This window comes from Vulpes vulpes, chromosome 8, assembly GCF_048418805.1.
Source record: "Vulpes vulpes isolate BD-2025 chromosome 8, VulVul3, whole genome shotgun sequence".
NCBI lineage: Eukaryota > Metazoa > Chordata > Mammalia > Carnivora > Canidae > Vulpes > Vulpes vulpes.
In genome coordinates this window covers 8,138,231-8,165,366 of record NC_132787.1, presented here as the reverse complement: position 1 = coordinate 8,165,366, position 27,136 = coordinate 8,138,231, and the positions used below count along the sequence as shown (strand labels likewise).

Below are 27,136 nucleotides of genomic sequence, written 5' to 3'. Positions count from 1 at the left end.
CAGATGTCACCTTCTTAGGTGCCTTCCCTTGCCCCAGGCAGAAAGACAGCTCCACGGCTCTCTCAGGCTCTCTCATGTCTTATGGCGTTTTGCTGCTCCTGTGTGCAGTGCAGCCACAAGGAGATAAGGGAGGGACTACAGAATGGTCAACTGCAGAGAAGATGGAATGTCATAGATTGGTCACAAAACGTAAAAGGGGGACAGAGCTCAGCAGAGGTAAAAACAAACACTGGGGGAAAGAACAGAAAACCTAACACTCTGGGTGAAGACCAAACTGACCAGCTAATAAGAAGGGGAATTTGGGTTAAGGTATGACTGTAAGGAAGAGCACTCAGACATATATGGACTTATCTAAGGTCCTTGAGTAGGAGGGTGAATAAGGGGTAAGTCCCTTATTATCTATTCTGGCTTAGGGAAAGGAGAAACTGAGAGCAGGCATTTATGAACCATCCCCAGTAGTGTTGAGATACGTAATGGACCACAACTGGATATGCTCTGCCAGAGAGGAAGATAACAGGACAAAACTGTGGTATGATTTTTCTTTCATCTCATAAGAGAGAAGCCATATTTATTTTGAAGTTCACTCATGTTTTTTAGGGACACTGAACACTAGCTGGCAACTCCTACATGTAACAAGCCATAGAGGACTTCTCTGACCAGCATGGGCTTCAATCTTGGGATAGGATAGATGGAATTTTCGGATTAGCCATGGGCTGTTCTAGAGTGATCACATGCCCTGTTGAGTCTATTCTCCCGGGACTGACCTAGTGGGGAGAGGGGATCTTGCCACTGGGCCCCAGGCTAATGAGTAAAGAGTATGACCTTGGAGGAGCTATGTGCCTAGCGGGAGGGATAATTACTAACGTCTACATAATGATTAACCAAAGGCCCTAAGCTGAGGAGAACTGGGTCTTTATTAGCAAAAGAAACATAAGGAAACATCTGTTCACTCAGCTAGTAGCCCCTGGGATCACATGGTTCTTGCACATGGTTGCCTCTTAACACATTCTACTGGGTTGATGCTCAGCTGGCCTGTGGCCGTTGACAAGAAATGAAGGATTTCTTCACTCCTAAAACGTCTTTTTCTCTTTCTGGGAAAAAAGTGTTGGTCAGGGAGGACATTAGCAGGGAGTTTCACCTATCTTCTCCCCCACACTTAACAGCACAGTGAGGTTCTCCCACAGTCATGAAAATGACCCTTGCGCTCCCCTGTTTAAGGACATAAACATTGTACCCTAGATGTAAAGACCTGTAGCAAGAAGTCTGACAGCCTCTGCCTTTAATCATCCCATCGCTGAAGATGGTCTTTCCATCCCTCCCAAAATATAGAGCTTCCTTCCACAAACTGAAAACTCATATGCAGCAAACCCTCTTTCTAGCAGGTCATAAGAGGTAAAATCCGGATATAAAATTTTAAGATGGCTTTAGGCTATGAAAAAGACCTAGTAATATCAATGGAATTAAAATTTAGGGAAGTACATCTCCTTGTTTAGATTCTTAGAATGAAGCGCTAAGTTGTCTAACTGGCTACAATGACCCTAGAGTAGTTTAAGGGGATCCAGGGATGTCAAAGACATAAAGCATAACATCAAAGAGAAGGAGCAGGAGGGATGATTTGCCAGAATGTGATGACTTATTTGAACATTTCTCCAGTCTTGAGCATGATTGTACCTCTCTTTGTCCAGTTAGATATTTGTACATATTATTGTGGTTTGCTGGAAGAGAAATATACGCAGGTATTCCTGTGCTAAGAGGAAGATGAGTGATTCAGGTTTTCATCTCATCCAGACATCATGGTTGCTTGCACACCTCTAATCACTGACTACAAGTTCTACCGTGGTTAGAGCAAAAGCTGCCTGCTGAAAAAGGTGTTGTGGTGGCAACTGAACCTCTGCAATAGAATCTGAGCTCTCAAAGTGTTGCTATTTCAGACTTAGGTTTTCCCTGGAAGAGATGGGAATCCAGAACATGTATCTGGACACGGGCACTGGGGAAGCAGCAGCAGGAGAGTTTTCTAGTGAAGAACGTGGTCAGGAACTTCTGAGAACCCTTGCATGTCAGCAACATCTTGAAAGAGGTGGTCCGGGGACAATCCGTGGAGAGCTTGTGTCCCCTGAGGAGAAAGAGTCCTCAATTCTAGACTCTAGGATCAGAGAGGGGCCTTTAAACATTGCCCTGCCCAGCTTTCCACCCAGCACAGGAATGCTCCATGCTCCTCCATCCAACACACAGGCATCCATCCAGGTCTGTGAAGTGTGTCACAGGGGACACATTGTGGCACTCACCCCATCCTGTTTCTGGAAAGAGTCACACATAGGGAACAGAGGCTGAGCTGAAACTACTGCTGCTCTTCTATCCTCGGGGTCCTCATTTCACCCTTTGGACCTACTCGAATCTACTTGAAATGGAAACCGTCTTCCACCAAATAGTCCATCTGATGGTGCTCATTTTAACATTGTGCCCTTTGACCTAAATCTCTCCAAATCTCCCAGCTATCATCCTGTGATGGAGGTTTCAGGCTCTTTACATCTTAGTCATGGTCCAGTTCCTCAACCATCCTTCTTCATAGCTGTGTGCCCCCAAATGCAAATGCCATCACTTAAGATTATTAACTTGAGCTGGACATCATGCTTCCTTGAAGGCAACCTGAACCTGTCGTTCATTTTTACAGCAGCCAAGCCACACCTGATTCTTACTGAGCTTCTGTTGGAAACGGCTATTAGGCTACTCTTCCTGGCTCTGTCTCATGTACTTTTTTTGAAAAGATTCTGCACTTTTCCATTACATCTTATCTTTCCAGTCTCATGATATCTTTTAAAATTGTTGATCTTTTTACTTATGTATCAACTGTCTCATCTAGCTTTGTATCTTGAACTCGCCTTCATCCAAGTCACTGGTACAAACTTTGAATACAACAAGACCCTCATCTAAAAAATAGCCCCCAGTCCAGTCAACTGCTCCAGCCAGAAACCTGGAAGTCACCCTTGATCTTTTATCCACTCTCTCATCCCTCATATCTAATTGCTGACAAGTGTCCTATTACTTCTCCCTCCAAAATAGATCCTAAATCCATATGCATTTTTTTTTCCCATCTCCACCGCCACTACTCTAATCCATCACTTCTAATTTCTGGGCAACTGTAGTAATCACTATCTATTTCTTGTTTCCTGCCCCCGCCCCCTCCGCCCAGTCCTTCCTCCACTTGACAGCCAAAGAAATCTTTTTATTTCATTGCTTTATTATGTTCCTCCATTACTAGACTGTAGGACAGGCCATGACAGTTTAATTCAGAGTCACGGCCCATCCTATTTGCCTATTTACATACAATACCAAGCAAAGCACATAGCAGACTCTTGGCTAAAAATAAGTGAATTTACAGAATATTAGCATCTCATTTGTAAATCATATAAGATTATGCCAAATATCTTGCTAAAATCAAAATACATTCTGCCTAAGACAGTTCTGTGACCTACTAGTTCACTCTTATCTCAAAAAATGAAGTTAGTTTAGCAAAACCATTTAGGAAAACCCTATTGACCACTATGAAGCAATATTTTCTACAGTATTTGCATATAAACAAGCTATTTAAGAATTTGCCCTTGAATATTGCTTGGGATCTATGTTTTACCACTTATGAAAGCTGGGATGAAATCTGCCCATTTCTAGTCCGCTGGTGATACTCCTGCTCTTCATGATTTCTTAAATATTTCTGACCGTGGTCCCAGATATATTTAGTGTATTTGGTGCAAGAAAATTTTGGTTCCTACCTTAAAGCAATAACATGTAAACATCTGTTTTAAAAACATTTATTTGCTATTATTTTGAATCACATCGGTAAGACTGTAATTCTTTGTTCTCCCATAACTTACCCGAAGATTACATGGAGAACATTATAATAAATTTCATTTCTTAAAGTACTATATGCTAATCAAATGGAAAACTGTGACAATAAATGGAACCAAACATTTAAGACAATTGAAATGTTTTATTTTGTTTTTAAAGTAGGCTCCACACTGGGCTATAGGGGCTTAAACTCACGACCCTGAGATCAAGAGTCAGATACTTAATGGACCGAGTGAGTCACCCAGCACCCCAGTAATTGAAATGTTCTATGCCATGATTGTGATGGTGATTTCACAACTGTATCTGGGCAAACTTATCAAATCCTATCCTTTAAACTGGAGAATTTTATTGTATATAAATTATGCCTCAAAAAAAAAAAAAAAAAAGACCAACTCCACATTGCTTCAAGGATGATGAGACTATCTTTTAAGTCTCGCTAAATAACAAGAAATCATATGACATACTCCCCACCCAGCATCCATCGGAGCCCTTGAAAGAGGTGGAGATGAAGCAGCAGTCACCGCTGTGGATCCAGAAATAGATCCCATGGGGGTGTTCGGATGGGGGTGTTTGGGGCTGCCATGCAGGTGAGTGCTTTCAACTCCTCCTGGACCCATTCCTCTTAAAAAAAAAATAAGAGAACCCTTCCAACCTTCCCTGCATGACTCTCCCTGTGCTCTCCCTTGCCAAAGTTTAAAGCAGCTGTCCTCAAAGTTTAATGATATATCCGAATCTCCTTAGGATCTTGTTAAATTGGAGATTCTAATTCAGTAGATCTGGGGTGGGACCCGAGACGCCGCATTTCTCACAAGTCCCCAGGTATCGTGGATGCTGTTGCTCCACGGGCCACACCTGGAGCAGCGAGGACTTAAAGCCGCAAGCATGGGCACTGCGACACATACGTCTCGGTGTTTCTCTTTCTCACGACCGCTGTGCCACGCCAACGTCACAGTGTGACTACCTATGACATGCACCCCACGCTGTCCAGGTGGGACTGCAGTGAAGGGAAGCATTTACAGCTGGAGCATTATCATTCCTGTGGGATGCTGACCGGCTCTCAGTGTGAATGCGAGGTCCAGTCGAATTCCTTTGGTCAACTTCCTGAGGGTATTAGGGCATTATATACCTCACCAACATATATATTCTAAAATTAGGGGTGCCTTGGTTGGGGGGGCTCAGTTGGTGAAGCATCTGCCTTCAGCTCAGGTCATGGTCCTGAGGTCCTCTGATTCCCACACCCTGGCTTATGTGTGTGCTCTCTCTCCCTCTCTTGCTCTCTCTCCCTCTCTCCCAAATAAATAAAATTATTTCCAATGCTACATCCCTCCCCCATCCCAGCCATGTCTCTTTCCTTCCAAAAGGGATCTGAGGCTCACCACACTATATACTTCTTCTTCTTTTAAATGCAGTTAAAAGTATAAAACTTTTAACACCCTCATGATTAGAATAGTCCATAGAAAAACTCCCTGCACTAGAGGAAAAGTAATCTTTATTACTAGTCTTGCTTTTATCTACCATCATCTCCCACCAATCTACAGCCCCTCCCTCCACAACTCAGACACATACAAGCTGGTCAAGGCAAAATATGTATAAGAAATCTAAAAACTCCAGGACAAGGGAATTGGACAAACTGTAAGGAACATATTGTTTTCTGGCCAACCATCTTCCTCCAATCCTTCTCTGTTACTGGCCTCTCTCTTACTCTCCACTACCTCTTCCCTTTTTCCTACCTTTCCAAGCTGTGTCCACCTTCCTGTCTTTCCCCCTCCACTTTTTTACACTAACTCTCTCCGCTTTTCCATCCCCTCCCCACCAACTCCTCCAAAGGGAAATATCTATGTGAAGTGAGTAAAGATTTAAAAACACTGCTGCAGAGAGCAGAGCGCTAGCTGGGGATGAAGGGAGGGCTGGGCAGGGTGGAGGACTTTGAAAGAGTTACCCATTGTGTGGGTTAAAGAGCTCAGATTCGGGGGTGGTTTCCAGCCAGTGTGACAGAGAACCAGTGGAGAAGGGAATTTTAGGGTGTGGGAAAGAGAGGGGGTTTTCAAGTGAAGGGCAGTGACATCTAAGCTGGACAGGGAAGGAAGTGTGCTTCTCTGTGAGGTTCTCCGAGACAATGGTTCTCCATGACATTGGAGGAGAGACCCAGTGGGAGTACCTGAGGAAGGAGCCTGGGAGTGGAGGGCATTGTGGTCAGAAGTAGGATATCTGGAGGGTAACTGCAGAGGCAGGATGGTGCAGCATGGTTCCTGGCCCAGGGGAGTCATACCACTAGGAGGCTTAAGGGGAGAAGAATGGCAACCAGAGAAAGAATCATCTATTTAATGAGAGCTCAAATGGAAGGAGATGTGCCTGAAAGTGAGGAGAGAGGGACCAGGTGTTCTGAATCCCCAACCCATACGAAAATTTTAAATATTTTGGAAAATGTAAAATTCTCTTTTACATACAAATCCATTTCCTAGGGGCAGCCCCGGTGGCGCAGCAGCGGTTTAGCGCCGCCTGCAGCCCAGGGCGTGATCCTGAAGCCCCGGGATCGAGTCCCACGTCAGGCTCTCTGTGTGGAGCCTGCTTCTCCCTCTGCCTCTCTCTCTCTCTCTCTCTCTCTCTGCATCTCTATGAATAAAAAAATAAAATATTAAAAAAAAAACAAATCCATTTCCTAGAACTTTAATTGACTTTAATGAGAACTCAATATAATTAACAAAACACAAGTTGATCATTACTACTAATAAATTTAGGGCATTTTCACTATATCAGGCCCACACTAAGCACTTTTTAAAATATTTCACTTATAAGTAGTACTATTACTATTTTACAGATAAGGAAATTTGAAGTTCAGAGAGATTAAGTACTTTGTCTAAGGTCACACAGTTAGCATGAGAACCCTCAAACCCGGGATGCCTGGGCAGCTCAGTGGCTGAGTGTCTATCTTCAGCTCAGGACGTGATCCCGGGGTCCTGGGATCCAGTCCCACATTGGACTCGGAGGAGACCTACTTCTCCCTCTGCCTATGTCTCTGCCTCTCTGTATATCTCTCATGAATAAATAAATCTTTTTTTTTTAAAGATTTTATTTATTTATTCATGAGACACAGAGAGAGAGAGAGAGAGATGCAGAGACACAGGCAGAGGGAGAAGCAGGCTCCATGCAGGGAGCCTGACATGGGACTCAATCCTGGGTCTCCAGGATCATGCCCTGGGCTGAAGGCGGCGCTAAACCACTGAGCCACTTGGGCTGCCCTGAATAAATAAATCTTAAAAAAAAAGAAAGAGCCCTCAAACCCTCATAGTCTGACTCCAAAGACCTTACCCACCCATGCTCTATTGTCTGCCAAAGTCAAATGTCCACAGAGGAATGACAGTGTAAAAAGGAAAACCTTGCAGAAGACAAACAACTTAGAATGAAATACATCATAATGTTAACAGAGCCTGTTGTAACAGTGAGCTTTTGGGTGATTTACTTATACTTCATTTATTTTTTGCATTTTCAAAATGGTCTTTAATGATTATCTTACTTTTACAATAATATTATTAAAATGAAAATGAAAAGAACCTTTCAAATGATGGTAGTATTGTTTCAAATCTTCCTTTCACGGGGGGGAGCAGTTAAGAGTTGCATCTGTTTAAACCTCAAAATCATTAATGTAGTCCCTATTTCCTTGAAGGATCTCACCAAATACTTAAAGAAAGGAGCAGAAACATATAATTATTCAGTTCCAAAGTACACTTCCTAGTCACTAGATCATGATTAGATTTCAACATTCTGGGGGTCAGAAGACCAGCACACCAGGACCTAGTAGCATGCAGTTATTTGTAATATTTACACATTAAACTAGAGAGTGAAAGGGATGGTTTTAAAATGCTGAGCTGGGAAGAGGCAGGGATCAGCTATTTGTACGATTCCTTCCATTTCTTTCCTTGTAGGTCAATCTAAGTTTTCTAGTATGAAGCTGCTCTTAAACCGCCCTCACTGCTGGTTACGTATTTCAATTTGTCTAATGAAAGAAATATGCCTCACTGATGACCAAGCCAAATAATATCTGGTATAATCTTAAAAAGAAAGAAGTACTTACAAGAGGTATGCAGACAGAACTAGAATTTATCAATTTAGTTGATACTTTGTGAGGTTAGGAGGAGACTTGACTATAAATGAGGAAGTTGTACTGGTAAGAAAGAAAGCCATGCGCCACCACCACTTCCTGTTTTTGCCTATAGTCGTTGGCAGAGGGCTGTGGGTTTTGCGGGCATTCCATTTATAACTCTTGACATGTCCTCCTTCCTCTTCTTCTACTCCACAAGAGTAACTGGCTTCCTTTCCCCTCAAACCTAGATCCTTACCTTTGAAAATGATGCCCCCTTTATCACGCTCTTAAGATGTTAACTCCCGAGTGACAGAAAAATTCCATGTAACCATTAAATAAGGGAGTATGCTGTTCTTGGTGGGTATTTCGGACTTTCACTCCAGCAGGAATGATGGAGCTGGGGCTTCATTCATATTTTCCTGCTCTGTTTCCATGGTAACAACGCACATTTAAAAAGAGATGGAAGAGTTTAGGAGGACTACACCATGGGCTTGTTGCCTTCCCTTCCCTCATCCCACCACCAATCACAGTGTCGTCCTCGCAAGTCCCTTAGCCCCTGTGAATCTTAGTTTCCTTACCTATAAGTTAGGGATGTTACATAGGGTTGTTATAAAGATCCCATGAAACATGTACACTTTATAAGATCTTTTTTTCTAACTCTTTAAAAAAATAAAAGCTTTTCCCAGCTAACAAACCATACCAAAAGAGGTTACAGGTGGTTTCGGTCGGTACGCTGTAGTTTGCGAACCCCTGATATAGATGTAGATCACTGATACCATGTACCCAAAGTGAAATGAAGCCTGTGGCTATAGAACAAGGCACAACTAATTGGCCCACACGAGGGCAGTTTCCCACTCTACTAAACCAGCTACCACTCTGTGAGCAATAAAAATTCAAGTCAACCCTGAAAATCCAAATTTCTGTATTAAACTGACCTACTGTGCTGATATGCACCTGGCCTACTGCAACCCAGTAGAGTGGACGAAAAGGAGGCCTCCATGCATCATCATGGAGGCTGAATGATGGCAAAACCTTAGACAGTATAGTTAAGTTGGTTCTTGCTGGCTAAGAAAGACACAATGCTCCAAAACGGAGGCCATGCTGTTGTCCTTGGGTAGCACGACGGCACCGGATGCAATTCGGTATAGAAAGGACTGAGCATATACTCCCTGCACATGCTCTTGTGCATGCACTCGGTGCACACACTCGCCCGCCTTTCTGGGGCCACGAGAACTGCCTTCTTGGAACCCCTTATCAGACACATCTTAGATGACTCACCCAACTAAGCATAACTGCTCAACTTTTAAAAACAATGGGTGGGACTCATCTCCTACGCTTGCCAACCCTCTTCGTTTACAAAATAGGCACTCATTTTTAGCACAACACGAACCATTTTCCTATTTCCCTATTTCTGAAAAGCTTCTTAATCCAGTGAATTTCAATAGAGTTCAATGGCACTGCCACTGTCCTTTTTACATGTATCTCAAATGTTGGCAAGCCTGAATGTGCCATTTCTCCCCTTCCAGTATTATTATTATTCCCAAACAAGAGACTCTGATGCCAATGATTTTTGCTGCCAGCTAAAGGACAACAATTTTCTCTTCAGATCATTTCTAAGGAACAGTGATGATGACTCAAAGAATTTTAAAAACAACTAACTGATTGACAAGAAAGAGAAGATGAATGTGTCTATACTCCTGGACCTCCTAGGATCACCGGAAGCGTCGGGTTTCCCTACTGACTTCCTCTTTAATAGCATGGTTTTTTAGATCACAAGATCCAGTTTGGTCTTTCCTCAGGAAGCAAAGAACTGCCTGCTTAGGAGCTCACAGAGAAAGACAACTTAACATTTATGAGGAATAACTTGATAAATATCACACAGACCATCTTTGTTACTGCTAAGAGCAAAATTATCATCTTGGTGGGCGTGATTCAAACTTTTCAGAATATATATGAAGTAATGAAGCAAGGAGAGTTCAAGAACATGCAGAGTACATACTGGCGAAGGTACACTGCAATCTCACTCCAATCTAGTAGAATCTGCTGAAAAAATGTTAAGGACTTTAGAGCTATACTGAGGTGATTATTTAAGAATACAAACCTCTTGATATCATAAGAAGCCCATTTTGGGGGACAGGATAATAATGATCAAATACCTACAAGATACAAACAGAACTTAGGGCAATGTGTTGATGGACCTGTGGTCCTAATTCCATTTCTATCTTCCCCTTTTGTAGGCTCAACTGTAAAACACTGAATTTAAAGAGAGAAGGCCCCTGCTAGTCTCGTCTTGCTTTACAGAGATCTTTATATTCTAGGTTGACCCTCACTGACATGGCTATTTACTGGTTTGTTTGTAAACAGTGTCATTATAGGTAATACAGTGTTGCATCTTTTTGGTGGTAGGATAATGATAAATGGTCCACTGAGATAAATATTAAGAAAAAGGGAGACAGAATTCACCTACAATTGAAGCAAACAATTCACCACAAAGTGAAAGTAATTGCTCTAAACTGAAAATGACAATTACTGTCCTTTTTGCAAGTAGCAATTTAACAACAAATGCCCATTTAGCAATGTAATACTAACCTCTTACAGGATTTAATAGGCTCTGAACTATTTAGACTTTTCAAATGAAGGAGGCATTCCCAGGGAAGTAACCAAGTAACCACTTGGTAGTGAGTCCTCTACTAACCTGGTTATTATCATTACAGCTCCCATAGCCCACTTAAACTTTGAGAGTGAGCCAAACCTTTCTATTGGTATTTGCCCTATGAGAAGGTTACAACATTATGAAAGCCATCGCTTTGCCCTTAAGCCCTGTTTTGGTGTTTGCTAAATCTAATTAATTCACTCATTTCAATGCATATTCATTCACTCATTTCAATGAAACTTTATTGAGAATCGCCTAGATGCAAGCAACCGTTCTAGATCTTATTGGGGCAGGGGGGATGACTCGAAAAAGGAAGAATTAGACATTAATCTTGCTCCTCGTAGGGCTCAGAGTTCAATAGGGAAGGCAAAATTAATGCATAATTAATGGACATAATACTTGCTATTGGAAAGGTTAAGAAAGGAGAAAGGAGAGAGAGAGAGAGAGCCTCTCTTGTACCTGGGAGGATGGGGAAACATTTCTGGAGATGGCATCCGATTCAGAAGCCCAGAGGCCTGTGGGAATAAGGAGGGGGAAAGGCCAGGGTGACAAGGACGGGGCAGGAGGCCTTTACAAAAGAGAAAGAGGTTGCCTGGCTCAAGCAGAGGCTATCAGAAGGGAGATGGGGTTGAAAATATAGTTTGGAACAGGTGGCACAGCACCAACTGCTTATTTTCACTCTTATGGTCTTAAATATCAATACTGAAAATCTGTTCTTCCTCAAGTTTTCTGTAAGAGGGGGAAAGTCTTACTGCATAGGTTTTAAATTCCCTAAAAAGTTTTTTTTTAAATTAGTTTCCTCCCCTAAAAACACATGGTAGCAAAGATAATACAGAGAGTGTAAACTTTGCACCCCAGCCCCTGTGTCACTCTCCAAAAGTAACCACTGTCAACAGCTTACTTGTGTAGGGTATATGCATTTACACACAACCTCCCTCCTTGCTCATTTCCACTTAACATTCAGGTTTTTCCACATAATATTATTCCTGGGAAGTTTTTCCATACCAGTACATAGAAATCCAGTTTGCTTTTTTATTTTTAAAGATTTTTATTTATTTGAGAGAGAATAAGAACATGAGTGGGGTGAGGGGCAGAGGGAGAAGCAGACTCCCCGCTGAGCAGGGACAGCACCGGATGCAATTCGGTATTGCATCTGGTCCCTGATGTGGGACTCGATCCCAGGACCCTGAGATCATGACCTGAGCTGAAGGCAGATGTTTAACCAATCAAGCCACCCAGGTACCCCCCAGCTTGCTCTTCTAAATAGTCATGTAATATTCTACTTTATGGAACTACTATGATTATTTAACCAATTCTCTCATAATGGACTTGGTATTATCTGACTTTGCTAGTACTTGGTTTTTAATTCTTAATAACAATAATTTAGTTAAATCTTTGGAAGGAATTAAATCCAAGAGTAAGACAGAGTAAGGAGTCTTAAGAACACACAAGGCCAAGTCAGGTGTAGATATGACACGTACAAAGAAGTTCAGAATGTTTATTAATTTTATGACATATTTTAGGCATATATTTCATTGGCTGTGACCAGAAACTTGGTTACCCCTGAGCTACAATTTAATGCACTTGATATTCTAAAACTATTTCCTTTACAATAAGGGTGGTAAAAAGTAGTAAAATAGCCCAGGAATACTGATGATTATACAAGGCGATTTTTAAAGCTAAAATATTAACTTGCAAGTATCTATTGATAAGAATAAAATTTCTCTCATGATGTATATTAATTATGCAAATTTGGTTCCTGAAAAGCAGTACAGTGTTTTAGATTATACAGGTTCTAGGGTCAAAAAAAGCCTGAATGGAACTCTGGCTCTCCAACTTGCTAAGTTGTTATTAAGCCTCAGTTAACTTCATCTGTAAAATGGAGATAATACTTCATAGTGCTGATGGAGATTATTATTTTTTTTAAAGATTTTATTTATTTATTCATGAGAGACATGAGAGAGAGAGAGAGAGGCAGAGACACAGGCCAAGGGAGAAGCAGGCTCCATGCAGGGAGCCAGACATGGGACTCGATCCCAGGTCTCCAGGATCACGCCCTGGGCTGAAGGCGGCGCTAAACCACTGAGCCACCTGGGCTGCCCTATTGATGGAGATTAAATGAGATATACGGCATGTATAATTACTGTTCAATAAACATTAACAATTATTTAGTGACTACCTAATTAATACTTCAGCAACACGTACTATATAGTGCTATTATATGCCAGGCACTACTTGTGTTCCCTTCATCTCTCTCTTTCTCACATGCACACACTCTTTCTCTGTCATACACACACACACACACACACACACACACACACACACACTCTCTCACGGCAGCCCTATGGGATTGATACTAATTAATAAATGTCTTCTTGCATACCACTTTTCAAAGTGTATCTTTAGCTATATTATCTTTTTATCCTCACAACCAAGTGACATAAAAAATGCCAAACGAGACAAAAAATTCAAAAACTCAAAAAATGAGAGACTCTGGAATGGTCATCAACCAAACTAAAATTTAAACCAAACTAAAATTTAAACAATCTATATAGATTGTTATGTTATTTCACAATTATCATTTCAAACAGATGGTTTATAAACTCAGTGTTTACGATAAATGATCATATCTTTTGAACTCTCAGAAGTATCAATTACTTTCTCCTTTTTCATGGTTTTACACTTAAGGACTATATTATTAAAGTAATAATAAACAATGATAACTGCTAATAAGTTATGGAAAAATATAAAGCATTTATTGCTTTTCAGATTTGACATTGTTTAATAAGCCTCTCATTTACTTGTTACTACGAAGAAATTGTACATTCTAAAGACATTCATTTTCTATAAAATGCATACCTTTTTAATAGATACCTTTAGAAATGTAACTTCCCTGTTTCAGGCCAGCTTGTGGCAGATGGTAAGGTGAAATAAAAAAAAAAAAAACAAAACCCACCATTCTTCCATGCCAATATTTACTTTTCTCTTCTTTTCTTTTTTTGGGAGGGAGGGGCTGAGGAAGAGGGAGAGAGACAATCTTAAGCAGGCTCCACATCTAGTACACAGCCCTAGTCCGGGTTCAATCACTGAGACCCTGAGATCGCAACCTGAGCTGAAATCAGACGTTTGACACTTAACCCACTGAGACATCCAGACACCCTGCCGATATTTACTGTTAATGCCACTATGGCCAAGCTGGAGTTACAGAGAAGCTATGTAAAAAAATCACTGATAGAAGAGAGAGCTAGTAGAAGAGTTTTTAGCACCCACTGCCTTTTCCTTGGATCCCATATCTTAGGGTGCATTTTACCCTGAGAAACTTGTACCTCAGCACATCCCCAAACTGCTGCCTCAGGGTATAGCCCTATTTTGTTTCTAACAGAGAACACATACTGTCAGAACAGCTGTAAGCTGAGATTCCCATTCCCATACTTCCTCTTCCTAAGATGGAATTATAGGGCTTCAGAATTCAGGAAAATACAAAACCTAACTGCATTTTTCCAATGGGGCAGAGTTCACTGAATCCAACTGAATCAGATGTGTGTTAAACAGGGATGACAGCCATTATGGTTAGGTCAAAAAAATGAACCCCACATTCATCCAAGAAAAAGAAATCACTCCCGCAAGTTTTCAGATGACCCGAGTGAAGAGCTCCGCACCCAGCCTCAGGGAGACTCAGAGGAGCCTTCCCAGCTGCTTTTCTAAAGAAGCCTGGACAAGCTTGGACTCTTTTTTGGGTTGGCTAATATGAGTCTGGAACAGGGCCCTGTACCAGATGAAATATCTTGATCCTGCCAACTGCTTCTTGGCTTTGAGCAGCTGTAGGAGCAGCTGGTTTTACAACACACAGAGTGAGTCCTTGTTCTAAGGTAGGAGATTTCAACATTTTGTGAAAAGCTTATAAGTTTGGGTCTTTATACAACTACCTTATGAGCTTTTCACCTGATGATTTGGTGTGTTGTGCTTGCTACTCATGCATCTCGCAAATAACCAAATAATTTATGAGAGTTTTATACAGGGAAGTCTTCCTGCAACCAGAGTCAAGTTTAGCCAATTCTTTGCTTCAGTCAGAACCTGAAGAGTCATGAGATAAGAGATCAATTATCCCTGAATCACTATAATTAAAAATCAACTGAATCCTAGGAATGGTAGATTGAATATAAGAACTTGCTCCTGCTCCCTCCTAAGAACACAAGAAGAGCCAAGAATCACAAAATTTCAGAACTAGAAAGCAGACAAAGCTGAACCTTAAATTGGCAGTGGAGAAAGCCAAGACCACAGAATTCCCAAAAGGCCCTGGTGGCATTACTGGAAGTAGGGAACAATGGAAGGGATGAGCTAAAATAAAGAGGATCTTCAAGAAAGAGCTAGATTCCTCAGACCAGGCACCTATTCCGTAAAGTTGAGTCATTGCTCATCCCCCACCTAGCAAAAGATATCTATCTGAGGATACATTCTCTGGAAAGTGCCAAATATAGGTCTCTAGGTGAGGGACTCAGCACAACTTATGGGGGGGTAGGTACTGTCAAGAAAACTGGGATTTGGTGAACACATACAACTGAGATATTCACCCCAAACCTTTCCAACTTGGTTCCCAGAAAGACGGCAGCAATGCTCAGCCCCTCTGGACAGGTGACTGGAAGACCCTGGGTGCTCCAAACAGCCAAAGAGTAACTGACACTGGTAGTTCCCCAAGAAAAGGGCTGCTGACAACACCTTAAATGAAGTTATTGCCAACAAGCCCCACCCACCTGTAGCAGGCCTAAATTAATCTTGTTTTCCTCATCCCTTACTTTTGAATACAACAAAGAAGGACCACCTGACATCTGAGGAAAGATTCTACAAAATGAAAGATAATGTCCAAAGCAAACAAAAAATCAACTTGCACCAGAGAGATACTGAATTCAGCAGAATTCAGGCTGTGGGAAACTCTAGAGGACAAATGGCCCAGTTTCTTTAACAACTAAACTGTATACAAAAAAAGGAGAAAGAGAAGTGGGGAAGTCTTTAGTCTATAGACTAAAAGAGATTAAAACACACATCAACCAATTGTACTGTATGGACCTTATTTGAGTACTGATTTGGAAAACCCAGTTGTTCTTTTTAATGAGATAGATAGGCAATCCAAATATTATTCAGATATTTGATGACATTAAGGAACTGATTTTTTAGCTGTGACATATTATGGTTCTGTTTTAGTAAACCTTATATTTTAAATGAGACATATACAGAGATATTTATGGATGAAATAATATTAGAGCTGGGATTTGCTTCAAGACAAACCAGGTGAGGGGGATGATTAAACAAGAAAGGCCATGGGATGAAGGGAACATGGGAATCTTTTATGCTCTTCTTTCCACATTATGCTTGAAATTCACTAGAAGCCTTAGAGAAAACACTGACATCAAAAAACAAAATAATATAATATAAAAAGGAATATTCCAAGAATCTTTAAAAGCTCCTATAAATAAAACAATAATAACAGAAATAAAGCATTCAGTAAAGAGCTGGGGGAAATTGAGGACAATCCCAGAAGCTATAGTGAAAAATCACAGAAATGAAAATAAAGAATAAAAATTAGAGGACTAGTCCAGAAGGTCCAGAATCTGGGGAGCAGTTCCAGAAACAGATAAAAGGAAAAGAGGAAGAAGGAATTCATTAACACAATAATGTGTAAGAGAATGTCCCCAAACTACTTTTTTTTTTTTTTAAGATTTTACTTATTTATTCAGGAGAGGCAGAGACATAGGCAGAGGGAGAAGCAGTCCCCGAACTTCTAAAAGAAAAGGAGGCACACATGCCTGACACAATAGATGATAAAGACCCACATTAAGACACATCACTGTAGGGGTGCCTGGGTGGCTCAGTGGTTGAGTGTCTGCCTTCAGCTCAGGGCATGATCCTGGGGTTCTGGGATTGAGTCCTGCATCAAGCTCCTTGCAGGGAGCCTGCTTCTCCCTCTGCCTATGCCTCTGCCTCTCTCTCTGTCTCTCATGAATAAATAAATAAAATCTTAAAAAAAAAAAAAAAGACACATCACTGTAACACTGCAGAACATGGGGGACAAATTTCTAGAAACAAATTTCCAGAAACAAAATGGAACAAAACAAAACCACTGGCTGTATAGGAAAGAGCAGGAATCAGAAGGATACAGGACTTCAAAACAGAAGAAACCAGAAAATATTAGAGTAATACCTTCAAATTCTGGAGGAAAATTATTGCCAATATAGAGTTCCATATCCAGCCGAACTACCAATCAAAGGTGAAGGTAGAATAAAAACATTGTGCAGACATGAAGGTCTTGAAAAAAAAAAACCTTATTTCTATTTATCCCTTCTCAGCAATAAAAACAAGGAAGTAAATCCAGAAAAAGGAAGAAGTGAAATACAGGGAATAGGGGTCTAGCCGAGAAGAGAGGTGAAGGGGATTCCCAGAATGTGACAAGGAGAGACTCCACAATGAAAGTCTGTTCCCTCTACCTCAGTTCTCTTATCTGTAAAGTGGGGAGCTAACACTAGTACCTATCTCAGAGATTTGCAAGGATTCAGCATAAAACACTTCGAGTAGTACCTGGTACAAAGTAAGAGCTACAAGAGTTACTGTCGTTACCATCCTCAAAGAATTGACTCTTATTATGTTAACATAGAACTAACTACTTGATATAATGCAATAACTGAAAAAAAATAATGGAAAACACATTTCTGAACTGAACATATTTCCAACTTTAGAAAAACTGAAAACAGTCACAGAACCATAGGGTTTCAAAGGTTGGCGGGGTTCTGAGATTTTTCTAGTGCAATTTTCTTGTTTTACAGAGTAGACAACTGCAGCTCAGAGTGGAAAAGTAACTTGCTTAAGACTACACAGCCATTTAGAAGAGCTGGGACTGGCAGTTAGGTGTCCCTGGCCACTGCTCTGAAAATCACAAGTGCAGCAAACCCTCAGGTATCCTCAGAGATCCACACATACCAAAAAAGTCACCATAGAAATATTTTGTCCAACTCCATGATTTTACCCTAAAACCTAGCACTTGGCTCAAGATACACATAAACAGAAAGACCATATAGAATGATCCACCCAGCACAATAAAGAGAAGAGGCTACAATTGGGTTTACTGAGTTGGGCGGACAATGAGGAGGAAAATGTATTGAATTCACTGTCCTATCACAGAGTTTTAATTCCAGAAAGGAGGTAACTAGTGGGTTTACACATAAGAGGAAGAATTTTAATCCCTAGCACTACTGACCAATACGGCACATCATGGATGGACATCACTGATCCCTGAGTAATGGAATGGATACCAATGTACTTTCATAACAGTTTTCTAAGTCTTCTAAAGGAACATACACAATTTGTAGGAGTACTAGCCATTTCAGTCACTGCTTCCAAGGAAATGATGCTCTCATCTAAACAATCCAGCAATGAAGACTAGTGAGTGAGGCCAATGAAGAACGTGAGCGTAGTCATGCGGGAAAAGGCTGGAGGAGAGAATTTCCTCCTTGCCTTATCAGGCAAAACACCACTAATACTCCATGAGGTTTGAGAGGGGAATCAGGCTGGGTGAGCATTTTCCTGGCATCAATTCTAGGATCTGTTTTCACCTTGGTCCAAATGAAAATAAGCCCTCTGTACATCTGCAGAAAGTCCCATTCAACACTGCGAGAAAAAGTTATATAAAACAAAATTGCCTATTTTCTTTTAACTAACTCTCAGAGGAAAAGTACATGCTAATTTCTCGTCTGTGCTTCTTGGCTATTTATTATAAACAAATTTGCAATTACCCTTGGATATGGTACATGTTCCATTGCAATCCAAATACCAAAGTGGTGAGTGTCTGGATTAAACACCTCTAAATATTATGACCTTTTAGCTGAGATTTAAAGTGACAGGTAAGGAATCCAAAAATACCAAAAGTGCTATTATGAAATCTTTTAATCCTTTTTATAAAGGCTTATTTTGGTATTTTTGATAAATAAAAAGATTTCCTCTTTTCCACTTTCTTATAAACATTAGACGCAACTTGGAAAATCATTCCAACAAATAATATAAACGTATGTACTCATGACTTCACCAAATTACTAAAAACATAAAAAGAAATATTCGGAAATACTTCCAATTTCTTCCATATATGATCAGAAACATACAGAAAATACAGTTTTAAAATGGAAAGTACTGTAGTGTCAAAACTCACAGAAAAAGTAGGATTCCGGTGTTTGCCAGGGCAAAGGCGAGTCCCAAAATCCCACTGCCCATAATGGCGTTGCTTAGGTTAAAAACAGACATTCCTAAGGACGTTGTTCCTGGAATCTAAACAAAGAGACACACATAAGCACAACAGTCCCCAAGAAAGTACCTCATGCCAAAGTCTTTAAAGCACTATTAGGAACCAGTGGAGAAATAAAATTCAAGAAATACTTCCTTAGCGGTCTAGTTATTTATTTTCTAAAATGGGTTTTGGGAGAAAATACACAGGATCAGAGGAATACCCTGGTGAATATAAATAGCTGTACTTTGGATATTATGCTACACGAATTAAAAACATCTGTTCCAATTTATGTGATTAAAACAAATAAGCATACTTTATTATGATGACACTTACATATTCATCACATTTCTTTTTTTCCAAATGGCTGTTGGTGAGACTTCTTCTACTTTCGCGATCAGAAATAAACTTGCTGTAAAGACATGTATAATAATTTAACATCACAATGATGATTGAAGCTTAACATTATAACTTATCAAGATATCACACATAAGTTATGAGAGGGTGACTTAAGAGTTTACTGCCCTATTCAACCACTTTTCTGTTTTGTTTTGCTTTGTTCTTTGCCCGTAATAGTCGTCTACGCTCTTGTTTTACCAAATAAACGGAGTCTCCAAGGGCAGATCGTTGCTTCATTTGTTTCTATACCCCTCGCTCTACTTAGTAGAAAACACTGCTAGTAGCAGGTGTCCATCTTTAGATGAAATGAAAGACAACCACCTTCATCAAAAACAATAATCTCAAATCATTTCAATACTAATAAATTAAAACACTATATGCACTATAAGTTAACTTTCACATAGATTTTTCTCTAACTGAAAATTAGATGATGTCAAGGATACTATAAAGCTGGCATTTTAAAAGAATACTGGAAACAGATCTCCTTCGGAGCTCACATCCCTGGCACACAAACTTAAATAAGCATTCCCTCTCTGCTGCAAAAAAAGAAAATAACTCTTTCCCCAACAAACATTCCTTCAGCAACTGCTATATGCAAGTCAGCAGGCCAGATGGTAAGGGAGACATGGGGCTATGTAATAAATGATGCAGACACTAGGCTATATGAGTTCAGGCTAAGAGATCATGGTGAGGAGGAAGGCAGGGCATATGGTCCATGGTGAGGGGCAGTTAGGGCTTTAAGAAAGCATGGCATTTAGAACTTGAGCTCGAATCCTCACTAGCTCTGAGGGACAGAGATATGAGCCATGCTACCTCAGTTTTCTCATCTGTGAAGTGGGAGTAACTCTATTCCATTATCTCATAGCATTACTAGGAGAATTAAGTAAGAGAGCATGAGTAAAACATCAGTACAGCTCCAGGCACGGAGTAACAGCAATAGATGCTAATCACTACTCTCCACTGAGGAGGTGGGACTTAAGTTGGGATGGAAAGATTCAGACAGGCTGCCTAGAGTCAAGTATATACAAACGTATAGAAACAGAAATTCAGAAAGCTCTAAGAACTATCAAATATATTCATGATTAATATGAGAACTTTATGGCCTAAATTCGTAATTAAAAAAAAAAATTCCCATGGTGCCTGGGTGGCTCAGTTGGTTGAGCAGCTAACTCTTGATCTCAACTCAGGCCTTGCTTGATCTCAGAGTCCTGAGTTCAAGCCCCACATTTGAGCCTAGTCAGAAAAAAAATCCTGGGGGCACCTGGGTGGCTCAATCAGTTAAGTGTCTGCCTTCAGCTCAAGTCATGATCCCAGAGTCCTGGGATTGAGCCACGGGTGGGGCTCCATACTCAGCAGGGAGTCTGCTTCTCAGTTTCCCTCTGCCCCTCCCCTGCCCTGCTCTAGTGCACTCTCTCTCTCTCTCAAATAAAATCTTTTTAAAAATATCTCCATTAACAAAACAAGTATTATTGTCAAAGAAAAGTCCATTCATGGGTAAACTGCTACATGGATTAGCAGGACACTTAAGGGATGCTTTTTAGCTCTTCTGAAAATTTGATTGCCCAGTTTTAGCAAGAACTAGTCACAGTGAATTTTTCACCAATGAATGCAAAGCCACTTGAATTGGGCTTTTTAAAGACTCAGATATCTTTAAATTGTGCACTACATTTCCATATATGTTTTGATTGATGCTATATTTCACAATAAAACATTTTTTAAATGAAAGATACATATCATCAATGTTGGTTTAATTTAGCTACCCTTTTTTTTAAATTTTTTATTTATTTATGATAGTCACAGAGAGAGAGAGAGAGAAAGAGAGAGAGAGAGAGACATAGGCAGAGGGAGAAGCAGGCTCCATGCACCGGGAGCCCGACGTGGGGATTTGATCCCCGGGTCTCCAGGTTCGCGCCCTGGGCCAAAGGCAGGCGCTAAACCGCTGCACCACCCGGGGATCCCTAGCTACCTTTTTTCATCTTTGATCCAAGGGGTCTGGCTTCCCTTACTTCCCAAGTTCGCCTTATTTTGCCAAATTAACCTCAAGAGAGGTGACACACAGACTACGAACTTCCCCGGAGGGCCACCACCTCACATAAGCTGCACAATCTGCAGTTTATCCCTTTGGCATCTAGGCAGATGTGTCTGCAACCTGTCCTATTAGGGTGAGAGAGCGAAAGGAAGTAGAAGGGAATCTCCGTCTCCTGAAACGTAGGAGAGACTGTCCCAGATAAACCCAGAATAGGGAGGTCTGGCTGTGCAAAAGGCAGATGAGATAAGGAATCCAGAGAAGGAAAAGCTGCTTCTATCGGTAGAATTAGCCAGACAAAACTTAAAGGCAGAGGCCTAAGAAAGAGTATTACAGGTTCTTAGCAAGAGAATGGCATCAGGAAACCAGTATCTTTGGAGACCAATCTGGCAGTTGTATAGCATTGTTATTAATGATTGGTGTGGCCCTCCTTTTGCCCTCAACATTTTTTAAAAAAAGATTTTATTTAATTTATCTGAGAGACAGAGGGAGGGAGAGAGACATTGCAAGCATGAGTGGGGGGAGAGGTAGAAGGACAGGGAGAGGGACAAGCAGACTCTCCACCATGCACAGAGCCTGCCAAGGGGCTCAATCCCAGAACACAGGGGTTGGGCACTTAACCAACTGAGCTGCCCAGGTGCCCCTGCCCTTAACATTTTAAATCTTTATACAGAATTGAGGCTAACAGATCTGGCTGAAAAGAGGCAAAGGAAGGCTGTCTTCCATTTCACACAGGCAGACCCAAAAAACATGGGTGCTGGACTTGCCAAGATGAAAGGGACTCCTATTTAGTGTTGCTATTACACAAAAGATTATTTAATCAGACTGACTTTGACAACCAACTCAAGTCTAACCAAATCTTTATCCAGAAGGTCCCCCATTTGCCTTCCTTGTAGAGGGACTTGATTTCCAAAAAGCATTTCCACTATTTTTAAATCAAGAGGAAAGCCTCCAATGTTTTCAAAGAAGACACCCAAAACACCAGTAAATGGTGACCCAACTTATGGCAGACCCAAGTTCCCAGCCCGGCAGCTCTCCTCAGAATTGGTGGCAGAGGACTGGTGGGCAGAGAAGAATGGGACACAGGCACCGTGACACCGGGGGCGTCCACCAGGGTCAAACACCGTGCAATGGAATGGGATAAAGAATAAGGTCCCTGCGTGATTGCCAGGTCTTCCCTGCAGGACTTCTGCAGGATGAGAATAACCAAACTAACTTTCAGAGCTGCGGTAGTGAGTTACCATTACAAAGCACATTAAAAAAATGTGTGTTAGGCGCCTCCCTGGTTCTGCCTCTCCCAGTCTACTTTCTGCCACGTGGCTTAATCGGTTTTCCCCCAAAATCTTCACTGGCTCCCCCACTGAGAAAGTTTCAAGGACAGATTCCCTACCCTGCAATTCTAGGTATTGCTTAATTTAATTTTGTCTCAATGCTCCAATCTCAGCTCCCCCTGACCCTCAAAATGATCTTCCAAAGAGAAGTGAGAACTGAGACAAGCAAGGCCAGTAGTGCATTCTGCAGCATACCCCAAAACTTAACTCTAATAGCCTACTGTTGACCAGAAGCCTTACCAAGCACATGAACAGTTGATTAACACACATTTTGTATACGTGTTACATACTGTTTTCTTACAAGAAAGCAAGCTAGAGAAAAGAAAACATTATGAAGAAAATCGTGAGGAAGAGAAATTACATTTACAGGACTGTACTGTATTTACTAAAAAAAAAATTTTTTTAAATTGGACGCATGCAGTCCAAGCCCATGTTGTTCAAGGATCAACTCTAGTAGGAATCCACTCTCACCTCAGGAGACCCTCCACCCTCCTCTCAGCCTGCACCATCCTGCCAGTTCAAAGCTCTCACCTTCCATGAGTCTTCTTATACTTTGGTCTAAATGGAGTTTTCTGACTCTGACCTATTTACTATTTTTCTGTGGCACAGACTGAGCCCTGAGGTCATTTTGCATCCTGAGCTGTTATGTGGCACCCTCACTCCCTCTCCTTATACGTACCTGCCCATGCATCTGCAATTCAGAAGACCCTCCATAACCTGCATAGGCATCTTCTTTTAAGGAACTGTAGAGTAGCTTAGGCTGCAGGGAAATCTAACTCACAAGAATGAAGTACTTAAAGAAAGCCTCTTTATTCCCTTTGGTTGTTCCAAATTTTTCTTCCCTGTAGTCTTTATAGCTTTGCTCTGTACTTCTGTAAATGTCTTTAAAACAAATAAAACCAACCCTTTTTGTAATGGAAAAGTCCATTCAAAATAACTAGGTCATGCAGCTTATTACAGGTTCCTGTTATCTCACCATTTAAAAAAAAATGCAATTGCATGTTAAAAACCACTGACCTCTGGCAAAGAAATAGGAATAAAACTTCTTTTTTATTGACTTAAAAATGGGCTATGGGTGAAGGTGCCTTTGACATATGGTCTCAGATGATAGAAGTATTATTAAAAGAAGAATTTCCACTGGGTCGGTCTGTACCTACAAAGCAGAATTCAACAACTCTTAGGGAACCAATTGTTCTGTGTCCAAAACAAAACAAAATAAAACCTACAGTGGCTGTCGTGGTGACCTTCAATACACAAAGCCTTATAAAGGATGTAGGCGTTATACTGAGATAGTGTGAAAGGAGGAGAGAAATACAGAGCAGTTATTTAAAACTAAAAATAAATCAACAACAATCCAATTAAGGATGGGTTGTATGATAGGAAGATAATCTTCCTATTGTAATCTCTACCAATCAGGTTCTTACTAGATGATAGTGTTTCATTTGAGGATTCATAACACAAAAGAGATGAGTGCTTGAACCTAAATGACCTTTGCTAGTTCTTTACCGAAATTGTAACACTCTATTAAAAAGGAAAAGAAAAAAAATAAATAAATAAAAAAAAAAATAAAAAGGAAAAGGAAGACAGAACCGGAGGAAAGATGTAACAAAGAGATTGGAAAACATGAAAGAATGAAAGAAACAGAAGGCATTTAAAGAGAAGACGGATCCAGATGGCCAAGAGACACATGAAAAGATGCTCGATATCACTCATCATCAGGGAAATGCAAATCAAAACCACAGATATCACCTCACACCTGTCAGAATAGCTAAAATAAAAAACACAAGAAACAATAAGTATCGGTGAAGATGTGGAGAAAAAGGAACCCTCGCACACTATTGATGGGAATGGAAACTGGTGTGGCCACTCTGGGAAAGAGTATGGAGGTTCCTCAAAAAATTAAATAAAATAAATCAAAAATAGAATTACCGCTGAGTGAAGTAAGTCAATCGGAGAAGGACAAACATTATATGTTCTCATTCATTTGGGGAATATAAGTAATAGTGAAAGGGAATAAAAGGGAAGGGAGAAGAAATGTGTGGGAAATATCAGAAAGGGAGACAGAACTCCTAACTCTGGGAAACGAACTAGGGATGGTGGAAGGGGAGGAGGGCGGGGGGTGGGGGTGAATGGGTGACGGGCACTGGGGGGGGCACTTGACGGGATGAGCACTGGGTGTTATTCTGTATGTTGGTAAATTGAACACCAATAAAAAATAAATTTATTAAAAAAAAAAGAATTACCATATGATCCAGTAATTCCCATACTGGGTATTTACCCAAAGAATACAAAAACTAATTTGAAAGATATATGCACCCCTATGTTTATTGCAGCATTATTTAGGATAGCCAAATTATGGAAGGGACCCAAGCATCCATCCATAGATGGGATGGATAAAGAAGATAAGGTACATACAAAGAGCCACACACAACAAAAAATGAAATCTTGCCATTCACAACAACGTGGATGGACCTAAAGGGTATGGTGCTAAGTACAATGTCAGAGAAAGACTAATACAGTATGATTTTACTCATATGTGGAATTTAAGAAACAAACAAAGAAGAAAGAGACAAAAAACAGATTCTTAACTATAGAAAACAAACCAAAGGTCATCAGAGGGGAGGGGCTTGGGGGGGATGGGGGAAATAGGTGAAGGGGATTAAGAGGACAGTGATAGTGATAAGCACTGAATAATGTATAGAATTGCTGAAGAATTGCTGAATCACTATACTGCACACTCAAAACTAATATGTTTGTTAACTATACTTGAATTATTTTAAATGAATAAATAAATAAATAACTTAAAAAAAACTTGAACTTAAATGACCTTTGCTAGTTCTTTACCGAAATTCTAACACTCTATTAAAAAGGAAAAGGAAGGTTAAAAACTTAAAAAAAATAAAGAAAAGACTAGAGGGTAAACAAAGCCTTACTTGACAGTCAAACTCTACTGAAAAGAAAGGGAACAAAAGCCATTAAAGCAAGGAAAGAATTTTCTGACATGAAAACTGAAGACAGAAGTTGTGGAAACTTCATCCTTAACATGTAGAAAAGATATTACATTCTCAAGCGTCCTTCCAAATGATACGAATTTAGTACATAAATTCTTCTGGAAGATACAGAGGGATCAAAACAAACAATGGCTGATGCAGGGTATAGTGACAAGAGTTGTCCCGGATTCTTTTTTTTTTTTTTTTGTCCCTGATTCTTTCAAGAAAAATCTTAAAGACTCTTCTGGGGTCATAACAACACTAACTCTACATAAAGACCAGAACAACAGTAGATAACATACATGAATATTCTCATGGATACAGCTAGGATAATCTATGAATATTTTGACAACTTTAGTATTTCAACAGCTTTAAGGTAACAATAACCAGCAACCCTCCAAAAGCTAAAGCGAAATTGTTATTCCTCGGGGTGGAGAACACAGAAGAGCTTCCCAAAGAAAGAGGGTTGCCCTATTATTGATACAAACTTTTCTCCTACTAAACTAAAAGTCTTACTATTGCCAGACACTCTGCCAAACACTGTACATGGATTTGCTCATCTATTTTCACAATCATTACATGTGATCAGTACTATCATTAGTCCCATTTTAGAGAAATTAAGTAACTTGACCAAAGTGACATCGCTAATAAGTAAAGTGCTGAGCCAGGATTTGAACCTGAGCAGGCTGGATGCAGAGCCTGAATTCTTTTTTTTTTTTTTTTTTTAAGATTTTATTTATTTATTCACGAGACACAGAGAGAGAGAGAGAGGCAGAGACACAGGCAGAGGCGGGACTCGATCCTGGGACTCCGGGATCCCGTCCTGCGCTGAAGGCGGCGCCAAACTGTTGAGCCACCCAGGCTGCCCCAGAGCCTGAATTCTTAACCTATAAACAGTATAACAGTATTGCATTTAATATTCCCCAACGATCCCATGAGGTAAGGTATTATTATTATCTCTGTCTCACAGGGATAGAACTAAGGCTCAAAGCACAAGGTCTACTGATTGAGCCAGGATTCAATTCAAATCCAAATCCAAACCATGCACTAACTGTTCCCCCTGTGTGTGTTTGTGTCTGTCTCTCTCCCATTTAACTAATATTTTGTAACATCCACCCTGTACCAGGCACTATTATTATATCATTACAAGGTATAAGAGATATAAAGATGACTAAGATGGCTCTTTCTGTCAAGAAGCTCACATCCAGAAAAAGAGCCTAGAGCCTGCCTCTCTGAAGTGTGGTCCCTGGATCAACAACATGGGCATAACATACATGAATATGAATCTCAGGCCCTGAAATAGAATCTCAGGCCCCACCGCAGACCTCCCGAACCAGAATCTGCATTTTAACAAGGCTTCCAGGTGTTGAGTATGCACATTAAAATGTCAGCAGTACTGGTCCCATGGACATTTTGAAAGGTTTTGCTGTTTCAGGTAAAGATTCCTATGACTACAACCCCAAAATTAGGGCATGAAATAAAACAACTGAACTGGAATAAGGGCAGGAGTTCTAATACCCGGATGGCTCTACTCTATTTTTAACTAAACT

General features: G+C 40.6%; 1 protein-coding gene across 4 annotated transcripts in view; it reads right to left on the bottom strand.

Annotated features, from left to right (window-relative positions):
• The window catches only part of SLC38A1 (solute carrier family 38 member 1), a 70,551-nt gene that overhangs the window by 20,334 nt on the left and 23,081 nt on the right, over positions 1–27,136 (bottom strand). For all 4 annotated transcript variants that reach the window (XM_072765478.1, XM_026000168.2, XM_072765476.1 and 1 more), the window contains exons 4-5: positions 19,177–19,252; positions 18,769–18,884 (exon numbers count right to left, since the gene is read on the bottom strand). In XM_072765478.1, the coding sequence (XP_072621579.1) occupies positions 18,769–18,884; positions 19,177–19,252 (192 nt within the window). The remainder of the gene's footprint in view (positions 1–18,768; positions 18,885–19,176; positions 19,253–27,136) is intronic.